This window comes from Rhinopithecus roxellana, chromosome 1 (genome assembly GCF_007565055.1).
Source record: "Rhinopithecus roxellana isolate Shanxi Qingling chromosome 1, ASM756505v1, whole genome shotgun sequence".
Classification (NCBI taxonomy): Eukaryota; Metazoa; Chordata; class Mammalia; order Primates; family Cercopithecidae; genus Rhinopithecus; species Rhinopithecus roxellana.
Window position 1 is genome coordinate 80,529,800 of NC_044549.1, and position 10,882 is coordinate 80,540,681.

The following is a 10,882-nucleotide window of genomic DNA, read 5'->3' on the forward strand; positions in this document are numbered from 1 at the left end:
CAGGTGGGTAGAGAAAAATCCCTGATGGTCCCTCAAAAAGACAGATACCGCCCCGTTTCTGGCTGAGTTCCTGCAGGTTCTGGGTGTGACATCCCTATGGGACACCTCAGGCCCCGTCCTGAGCTTCCTGAGGAGCGGGATGTCACCTAGAACAAGCCAGGCTCTTCCAGCTTCCCTGGGGCAGCCTTTGTCATCTTAGATTTTAGATGAAAAAGAAAGTTCCAGCTCCTCCCCTTTCTCTCTGCCCCAGGCCCTGAGATCTGATCTCTCACTTACACAAAGCCCCTTGTTCAAGTTAGTTTGGGAGACACAATGTTCTGAAAGCTGATCCCTGGGGCCCAGCTCCCTTCCCTCCCAGGAAGGGAGCTGCGTTTTTGGGTTTCTGCCTGCAAGAAAGCTGGCTTTTGATTTGGCCCCTCCTGCCCCACCTCCAAACCCTTTCAAGATAGAAATTAAATTCTCCTGAACTTTAGGCCCCTCTTCAGTGCTACTCCCAGGGGAGTGGAGCCACTACCTACTATTAACTCTGCCTTGCACAACATGAAGATTTATTCTGGCTTGAGATGAACAGCGTCAATCCTGACGCATGAAAAACAAGTCGATGAGAACGTGAGCTGTGGAGTCAGAAGTATCCAAGTTCAAGTCCCAGCTCTGGCACTTGTTGGCTCTGTGATCTTGAGTCGTGAACTCAACCTCTTTGAGTCAGGTGTCTGCTTTGGTGAAATGGGGACCTTGACACCTTTGTCGCTGGGTTTGTGGTGAGGATTCCATGGTGGTTCAATTATTAGAAGGCTTTCTCATTTATCTTCAGGAAGTGCCATTTTGCAGATGAGAAGGACTGAGTGAGGCTCAAGGGTATAGGCCCAGGTTGGCTGTGTTGTGCAAGGTTTCTTCAAGGCCTTGTCTTTTGGTGCATGTGGGGGAATCTGAACACCAGCCTGCTTTTGCGCAGTGTAATCTTATCTGAGCCCTTTGCGGCTGTGAAATGGGGAAAACTACCCTTGCCATGCTGCTCAGAGAAGCCAGTGATGCTGCTCACATGAGGCCCTCGCTCTGCACCTGGGGTAGAATTGGCCCTCCGAAGAATGGCTGTTGCTGCCCTCTCTTCTTCTCCCCTGCCTCACTTTACCCCTAAACCGGTGGGCAGCACAGCTACCTTCTCTGCTTTGATATGGAGCCCAGAGTGGGAGCCCAGAGAGGGAGGCCATCTTGCCCAGGGTCCCTCATTCAGGGTCCCTGAAGCGAATATTTTATTTCTTATTCGTAAATGAGGAAGATTGGATTAGGAGGAGGTAGACTAAGATAAAAGTGGATTTAAAAAGAATTAAAATAATTTCCTTCTTTCTACTGTCTTGGAAATGACATTTGGCCCCAAGGCCCGAGGATGGGGGAAAGCGGCCATCTTGGCCCCCTGTGACCTCTTCCTCTCTTCAGGTCTTAGAACATCTGGGAGTGAAGAAGGGCCCCGGTGGGCACCGGGATGGTGGTGTTGGGGCAGGGGGCGAAGTCAGGGGGGCAGGTTTGGGGTTTCTTCAATTCTGTTTCTGGGGGACTTTCTCTTTGTGATTTACCTCTTGTGTCTTTGTCTCTATGTCTCTCTCTTTCTTTCTCTCTGAGCTCTATTTTGAATAATGAGCAAAAGAAAGAAGACAGAAAAAAAATGCTCTCCTTGATCAAAGAGTCTGAGGTAGAAACATAGTTGTGATTTTTTTTTTCTTTGAGACAAGATCTTATTCTGTCACCCAGGATGGAGTGCAGTGGTGCTATCACGACTCACTGCAGCCTCGACCTCCTGGACTCAAGCAATCCTCCTGCTTCAGCCTCCTGAGTAGCTGGGACTACAGGTGAACCACCATACCCAACTAATTAGTTTTTCTTTTTTTGTAGAGATGGGTCTCACTATGTTGCCCAGGCTGGTCTTGAATTCCTGGGCTCAAGTGATCCTCCCACCTTGGCCTCCCAAATTGTTGGGATTACAGGCATGAGCCACTGTACCCGGACTTTACATAGCTGTTTTTTGAGGAGAGGATGGCATGGCAGGGTAAGTGCAGGGTAGCTGGGATAAGTTAAGGTGCCACCGAACCAGACCTGTGGCAGTCCCTAACTCCAGAACCTGGAATTTGGGGGCCCCTGCGAGGCTTCTGAAGAGGAGCTGGAAAAGCAAGTTCTTTCAGTTCCTGGGACATGCCACAGCCTCTCATACCTCCAGGACTTGGCAGATGTTATTCCCTGCTGGAAACCTCTCCCTGCCTCCTGACCTGATTAACCCTTCTTCATCTTTCACCTCTCGGCCTCGAGGATCCCCCTTCAGTGCCCCAGGTCCTATCTGCTTCCCTCATCGTAGCACCCAACACTTGCTCTGTCACTGGGGGTGGCTTATTTCTCTCCCATGGGGCTGTGCACCCCAAGGGTGAGCCTAAGTCCCATTCACTCATCTGTCTCCAGTGCCTGGGTCCCTGGTACCCAGTAGGTGTCCAGACAACATTTGTTGAATAAATGATGAACAAGCCATGAGGGATTTTGCATTTGGCCAGGAAGTTGTGCAGGTGGAAAGTGTGTGTAAATGTGTGTATGTGTGTGTGGTGGGGAGGTGGAGGCAGAGTGAGGAATGTGAGAATTTGGATCAGAGCCTTAGAGCCATTGGAGGGGAAGGAGGGACATGTGGGGGAAACTGAGGGACCCAGTCCATGTCCCTCCCCCCAGCCTGAGGTTCTGCATGGATCTGTCCATGAGATTGGCCTTCAACCCAGGGAGGCTGAGTTACTTCTGGGAAATCAGCGTCCCTCTCTCCTGCCCTCCCTACCTTAATTAATTTATGGAGCACCTTCTGTGTCACAATGGTAAGCCAAAAATCAAACAGTCTCCCTTCCCTCATGGATAAATCACAGAACTAAACATGAAATCACAGAGTGGTCAGGGTGGAGGAGAGACCAGAGAGCTCTGTGAGTGCGATGGGGTTTGCCTAGCCCAGGGAAGTGGGGAGAGTGATGGTGTCACGGGGTCCCTGAGGAACTTGACCCGCTTCTAATCTCTCTGGCCTTCCCAGCCACCCCCAATAATCCTACAGGCTTAGCAAAACCTGTAGGCCTGGTTATGCACATGCGGTTCTGAGACAATCTTGCCCCGCTCTTGCACACTTATCTAATCCCCCTCACCCTGTGTAGATATTTGAGATCCACTCAGGGAAAGCTTCCTGGAAAAGTCTCAGCTGAGCCGACATCTTTTTTCCTTTCTTTCTCTTTCGATTCCTCCTCCCTCCCAAGCTGGGCTTCCAGCCATAAGACTGGATGGGGAAGGTTTTAGTCTTGGAAGAGGCGGTTACAGGGCTGTGAGGGATGACGAAGCAGTATACTCCTCCTGGGCAGACCCAGCCAGCACCTGGGCACATGGCTCCACTGGCAGAGGGTGGGCCAGACGTCCCGCTAACCCGTTCTCTGGTTTGGTTGTCTTTGTGCAGTGCCCAACCTGTACACCTGTTTGAAGCAGCCCTGGGCATTGGAACCTCGAACCCAGTTTGGGGAAGACCAAGGAAAGAAGGAAGTAAAAGCCCCATTGGGAGGTCTTGGGTAGTAGGAAAACTGCCCTTTCCTGCCTCCAAAGGTCACCCTGTCTGTCTTCAAATGCCCCTTTTGGCTGCAGCCAGTCCAGTCCCCACTCCTCCTCTATAACCATCTTCTGCCCCTGGGCTTCCCCAGGGGAGAACTGTCAACTCTAACTTTTTCAGGAGTTTCAGCCCAGGCCATTCTGAAGGTGGGAGTGAAGGAGGTGGCGGCATGGTTCCCAGGGAAGGGGAGGACAGTGTATTTACCAGTTTGCTCAGGCTGGGGAGGAAATCATTCAGAGACTTTCAAAGCTAGTGGGTAAATAGATGGAGTGAAAGGGGAGCCTGAAACTAAATGACAAAGTTCAGCGCTTGGGAAACCATGCTCACAACCCCAGCACGCGTGCTTGCGCCTGACCCTCAGGAATGTGGCCTTCCATGCACAGACATCCCCTTGGCTGGCACTAAGGACTAGGGCTAGCTTTCTGGGGGTGTGACCTGTGCAGCTGCACAGGGCTCTGAGCTCAGAAGGGCCCTGTGCTTGGTTTAATGCTCTGCTATTGCTGTCTTGAGATTCTTAATGATTTTTGAGCAAGGGATCCCACATTTTCATTTTGCACTGAGACTTGCTATGGACAAAGTGACAAGCTCATTTTTATCATGGTTGGGGAGGGCACTGGGAATAATTTAATGCAAACATCTCCATTCCCAGATGGGGAGACTGAGACCCAAGGGCAAGAATGCATCCAGGCACTTCGAGAACTTTCTCATTTAGTTCTCACACTAATAATACTAAAGTGGGTACTATTTTAATCCCCATTTTACAGATGAGGAAAGCAAATCTTAAACATCACCCAGAGAGTGAGTCCCAGAGGCTTCACTTGACCCCAGACCTCTTCTCCCTGAGTCTGGATGCTTTCCAAACATCTGCATAATGGGGGTTGCAGGGTGATGGGGAGAACTTGAGCTCAGGATGCAATGTGCCTGGCCTGCCCAGGAGAGTGCTGCCTGGCCAAGCACAGCTCAGTGCAACACTAGCCCTGCCACTTCTTACTGGTGACCTCTGAGCCTCAGTGTCTTAACCTGCGAAATGGGTGTGAGAATGTTAGCCCTTTCCTGGGGCATTCGTGAGGATTAAATGCCTAGCTCAGTGTCAGGTGGGACAGAGGTCTTGGGAATTGCACTGAGGCCCAGGCAAGTAATGACTGGAATTGGCATGAAGGGCAGAGCAGCTTTGAGTGGTGCCCATCCATGAAGTGGGTACAGCAGCCTCTACTTTGCTGGGCTGTGGACGTGTTGGCCGGACAGGATGAAAAAGCATTTAGGGGTGGGCTCACGCCTGTAATCCCAGCACTTTGGGAGGCCAAGGTGGGTGGATCACTTGAGGTCAGGAGTTCGAGACCAGCCTGGCCAACATGACAAAACCCCATCTCTCCTAAAAATACAAAAAATTAGCTGGGTGTGGTGATGCACACCTGTAATCTCAGTTACTCAGGAGACTGAGGCAGGAGAATCGCTTGAATCCAGGAGGTGGAGGTTGCAGTGAGCTGAGATTGTGCCACTGCACTCCAACCTGGGTGACAGGGTGAGACTCTGTACTCCCCCACACCTCCCCCCAAAAAACATTTAGCATAGTGGCTGCTGGTGGGGTTGGAGCTTGACAATTGACATTCCTCTTCTTCCTTTCTGTCATCTTCCCTCACACCTTGGGATGGAATATCTGTCAGTGCAATTGGAATTCAATTCACATGCCCTCAGAGACTTAGAAGAGCAGGTGGGGCAAGCCCTGGGGCTGGAATGCACAGAAGTATTGGCTGTGGATAGAAATCAGGAGGGAGTTCCAGGCAGGCAAATGGAGTGAGCAAAGGCGGAGAGGCTGGAATGATCCCGGAGACCAGGGCCCAGTGGGGAGGCTGCTGGGCAGCATGGGGGCTCTGCCTTTGCTGGGGGGTACTTTTTCCTCACCCCCATGAGCTCCTGACACATTTCTCCTCTTGTCCTCGAGCCTCCCATTGTGGACCCAGAAGTCCTATGGGAACCCAGCTGTGGAGTCCCCATAGCACCCAGGAGTGAGGTGCGAGGCCCCATTCCCCTCAGAGAAGCCGTCTGAGGCAGTGGGTAGAGTTGGGGTGATAGGATGGCATGGGCTGTGAGGGCCTCCTGAAGAGGTCTTCATGTGTCACTGAGCTGGGCGCAACGAGCTGGAATCCTCTTCTGGGCTGGGCAGTCCTGAGACCAGGCAGGCCCATCCATCATCGGTGGGGAAAATTGTTCAGGGAGCCAGCAGGGCCCAGCCAGATGTATGCCTCCGTCAGAATGAACACGCCCTTTCAGGCCATTCATCAAATTTAGCCGTAGTGCTTCTATTTTTTCCCCTTTTGTTTCAGTCAAGGCAACTTTCTCTTAATGAAGACGAATGCAAAGCAATGAGTGACTTGGTAAACAACAGGGTCAGAGAACAGGACTCTTTCAGGGCCAAAAAAAACCTGGGTGGTGTTGGGTTTGGAGAATGTTTTAGAGAACGAAAGCCAAATGTACGAACCTCCAGGGGCCTATGCTGCTGCCTCCCGCCCTGCAGAAGCTCCACCTGCCGCCTCTAGAGCAGCAGCAACAGGACCATGTGCCATTCCCTGAGCACCCACTGAGTGCCAGGCACCTCGCCCAAGCCTACTGTGGAAGGTAAATCATCATGCTGCTTGACAGCCGAGGAAACTGAGGCTCAGAGGGGTTAAATGAGATACCCCGAGAGGGGCTGCAGGGGGATATGAGTACTGTTGCGTTTCTACCTTCAGAAGGGCCAGCAGTGGGGTTTGCTGTTTGAGAGGCCAGGCTCTTAGGGTGGCCTGGGTCAAATGTTAACTCCACCCTTACTAGTTGGGTGACCCTGAGCCTCTTGCTTAATCTCTCCATGTCTCTGGATTTCTGAGGGATAAAACTCTCCATGTCCAAGAGCTGTTTGAAGATTGAATGAGCGAACTGGTGCAGAAGTGGCAGTACATGGGAGCTGTGCTAGGAACATTTTCCTTTTAGTAGCTCCTTTAAGGGTGGCATTACGGTCGCAGCCTGGGGCGCTGGACTTGTGCAGGGGCAGCCTCTGGAAGCTTGTGGTTGTGTCCTCTGTCCTGGGCGAGGGCACTGCCCGCTGCTGATTGGGGTGGAGGACGGCATGCCCACACTCTGTTGGTGTCTGTGAACTAGCTGGTGTCTGAGGCCCATGGAGGGTGCTTTTTTTGAACCCATTGCTGCCCCAGGACCTGTAGCCTTGCTGTGCAATGCAAGGACTTAAAATGTGGCTCCCTTCCAGATATCTGGGTTGCACTCACCTCTCTAATATCAATGCATGCCCAACGGGTCAAATGTTGAAGCTTCTGGAATGTTCCAAACAGTGTTAGAGGGATTGCTTCTCTGTGTTAAAATACCTTCTTGCAAAAACCCCGATAGAGGACAGGGAACCCACCTTGGTGCCCATGATGGGGCAGATTTAAAAAAATGCCAAGTCCAAGGGAAGTTCAGGCCCTGCCTAAGAAGAACAGAAGCAACAATGTCTGTGTTTTGACTCCTGGCCCAGTGGTCTATCTGCCACACCTTCGACCCTTTCAGTGTTCTTCCACTCTCTCTGCCCACCCCACAGCTGGAGAGAACACTGTCTCTCCTCCTGGGGGTCCATTACAATGAAATGTCCAGCACCCACCCTCCTGTCCATTGAGTAGCAGTCACGCCATTGGGAGACAGATCTCCGGCTCCAAGGGTGGGCTCTGGTTGGCCTTAACCAACCACGTGATCCCTTCCATCCCCTGCCAGTGTGGGTTTAGGATTCTAGGCAAAGCCTATGCTCCTGACATTCCCCAAGGGACAAAGGTGACTTCACCTAAAAGTGAAGTCCAGACCTTGCCTAAGAGGAATAGAAGCAATGAAGTTGTGTTTTGACTCCTGGCCCAGGGGTCATGTGTCCAGTCACCTCTGCTTCAACTGTCACACACACTCCCAACTATTTTTTACCTGCCTATCAGTCTCCACAACTGACAGGGATGGCCTCAAGGGCAGGGGCTGTGTCTCCTCACCCTTGGCTCCAGCTCCATACAGGCCCTGGCACAGGGCAGCAGGTGCCTGATCAACAGCCTTCTGTGGGAGGTTGGGGTGGGGCTGAGGAAGATGCCATGGACAGAGCTATGGATCAGGAAGGGTGCGATGGGCTGGGTTGTTTGGAGTCAAGCAGAATGGGGTCAAAATCCTACCCAATAAAAATGAGAAATAAAAATAAAACTTTAAACACCCCCCCCCCCCACCCGGCAAGTGACTAAACAGACCCCCTCTTGGCCAAGGAGACCCCAGAGAAATCTTGAAAACCGAGTTTCTGGCCATGATGGGATGGGAGGTTGCATGTGCCCCGCAGTGCCCCATCCCTTGATAACCTCCATTAGACTTTCTTCCCTAAGAGCTAAACAGAAACCGACCTTTTCAAAAGACTCCATACTGATTTCAATCAACTGCGCCTCCCTTTCGTGGTTTTAACACAAAAGCCAACCAGCATTTTTTTCTTGACAAGAGACCACCAATCACAGAGCGGTTCTAACCAGTCTGCAGAGGATGCAGAGTGAGGGTTTTTGTGCCGCCTGCTTCACCTTTGACATCAGAGGGCTGAAAACTCCACTCTCTGATCACACTAAGGCCAACACTTTTTTTGTATCTGGGGCCCATAAGAGGCATGAAGCTCAATTGTGCATGCAGATGTTTCTCCTTTCATAAATATGCATAACTCCTCCCACAGCTTATTGAATATGTATATTTGGCTATGCTGCTCATCATAAATTTCTATTCCCTTTGCCTCTTCCTCAAAGTATGAGTTTCTGGATTCTGGTCAGAGGCCATGCTTCCCAGCCTGTCGGAATGGCCACCCTGCAGGCTGCAACCCTTTATGAGAAATAAAGCTCCTCTTTCCAAATTAACAACAGCAACAACAACAGCACCCTGCTCTTTCCCCCACTAGCTGCATGACCCTGGCTAAGAAATTACTTCTTCCTTGAGTTTCTCAACCTTGATGGAACAGGTCATCACTGGTTGTCTGAGGATCAGAGTCCCCCGTTTATTGGGGAGCCTCTTGGCGTGGGGTAGCGCACAAAGCACTTCAAAGGCATCATCTTGTTGAACCTCCCACGAAGCAGGTACCAGCCCCCTTTTATAAACAAGAAGCTGTGGTCCAGAGGGGTTCAGGTCATCGCCACAGTAGGTGGGTGGTGGAGCTGGGACCCGGCAGCCTGGCTATGCCACTGGGATGGCAGTGCTGGGTCGCTGTGGGCGGAGAGCAGTGAGCATGAAGGATAATCCCGAGAGCTGGTGAGTAAGTGCAGGCCCCTCCCCTCTTTGCTCCTAAGAGGCTGACCCAGGAGGTCTGACCGGCCCTGAGAAAGTGACTGTTTCACAAGCTCCCTCCTACTCCCCATACCACAATGCTGATGCAGGGGTCCACAGAGCACATTTCCAGAAATACCGCTCAGGCAGTGCTGTCTACAAACCTCTAGCTGAGAGCGCAGGCTTAGAAGGCGAGGGATAATAACATGAACAGAATTCTAATAATAACGGAGCAAATCCTCTACACAGTGCCAGGCAGTGTTCTAAACACTTTCACTCACTTAATTTTCACAATGATTTTCCAAGGTAGTGATTATTAGTGGCCCTATTTTACAGGTGAGGAAATAAGGTACAGAAAGCTTAAATAACTTGCCCATTGCCCTACAACTGGTAACAACTGGTTAGTCAACTTTATAATAATAATAATAACAACAATAATTTTAAGATCTTTCCCCTGTATCCACCTGTGTCAGACACTCTCCTGAGGTATGGGGAAGGGGTACCCAGGGAGCTTTTACTCAGGGAAGTAGAGATGTGTGTGGTCAAGAACAGGGAACCAGAGAGATGTGGCTGTCCCCAAGTCTGTCCTAGAGATGGAGACATAGGACACTGGTTTTTCCCTGAGCCCCAGCCTGCTTTCTAGATGCAAGTCTTGGCTGTGAGTTCCAGGAGGAGGGCTGGTGGGCAGTGCCAAATGAAGCTTCAGGGTAGATGGGCTGGGGCTCCCACTTGCTAGGTCTAGTCTCCCTTCCCATGTCCAGGGCCCCAACAGGACACTTGGGGGTTCCTACCTTCTTCCCCTGGGCTGCTCCCATGGCACGAAGTGGGCACCAGGCCTGGGTGGGCTTCAGGGGCCAGGCTGGGGTCTTCCCTGATGGCGTTGATCTCAGGAGCCAGGACCCAAGGGGCTCCCGGGGCCAGGGCCCCCTGTCCTCTTGTGGCTCATTCTCCCAGGCACAAAGGCGGCTTTCACAGCTGCTCCTAAGCCTGGAGCGCCTCAGACAGGCTTAGGGCGATTGATCCTGACAGAGGGGCCAGTGTCCCCAGGCGGTTTCCATGCCCTTCTTGGGTCCCTGCAGCTCCTCACCTTCCAGAACCCCGCCTTTCTCAGGAAGGGAAACTGAGGCAGCTGGGAACCGAGGGAAGACGCAGGGCACTTCACACACCGGTGGCTCAGGCGCGGCGGGTGACCTCTGGCTGGCCCACTGGGCAGGACTTGGCCTTCTCGTCTTGCTGGGCGCCGCTCAGGAGACAGGGCCAGACAGTGGAGGCCATAGGCCGGCTGAGGTGCAGAGCTCTGGGAGGGCTGCGTGGGGATGTCAGCTTCAGCTGGACGGCCCCATTCATAACAGACCTTTGAAGACACTTGGGATCTGGGGCTCTCCCACAGCAGAAACTCTGAGAGCAGACTCCTTCATTCAACTGGGCAGCAGGCTGCCTGGGAGGGCTGGAGGGCGGCTGGTCTGGGCTCAGGCCAAGAAAATATCTGGAGGCCGGATTTCAGGCCTGGGGCCAAGTTCTCAAAGTGCCCCCGGCAGTCACCCTCCTCCTCATTTGCCAGCCTCTTCCTTCTCCGTGATGCCAGCTTGTGGCAGAGGTTAAGGCTGAAGAGACCTTGGGCTTGAACTGTAGCTCTGTCCCTGATAGTTGTGTGGCCTTGGCGGCATGATGTGGTACGTGTGTGTGTGTATGTCTGTGTGTGTGTGAAGCTCTTACACTGCACAGAGCTATATGGGGTAAGGTGTGTGTGTACAGCTCAAGCCATCGTTTTGTGAAAGCATAAATCAGAGCGTGTCGCTCCGTCTTATCTGTCACTTCACCAAAGGTGGGGTAACAGTTGCCGCCACTGCAGGGGGCTGTGGGGATGCACAGATCATCTGGCAAACAACATTTCCTCAGAGAAGTTAGGCGCTGCTGCTATCACGCTGCTAAGAACACAAATGATAAGTCCACTGCCCACTGGTAAGTCCCAAATAACCAGTTCACTAAGCA

General features: G+C 52.1%; 1 protein-coding gene across 2 annotated transcripts in view; it reads right to left on the reverse strand.

Moving 5' to 3' along the window:
* FAM107A (family with sequence similarity 107 member A) overlaps positions 1-10,409 on the reverse strand; it is a 64,775-nt gene extending 54,366 nt beyond the window's left edge. For both annotated transcript variants that reach the window (XR_004056303.1, XM_010360492.2), the window contains exon 1: positions 9,682-10,409. Coding sequence is in view for 1 of the 2 variants with exons in the window: in XM_010360492.2 (XP_010358794.1) it covers positions 9,682-9,705 (24 nt within the window). In the remaining variant the exon portion in view is untranslated. The remainder of the gene's footprint in view (positions 1-9,681) is intronic.
* Between the last annotated feature and the right edge of the window lie 473 nt (positions 10,410-10,882).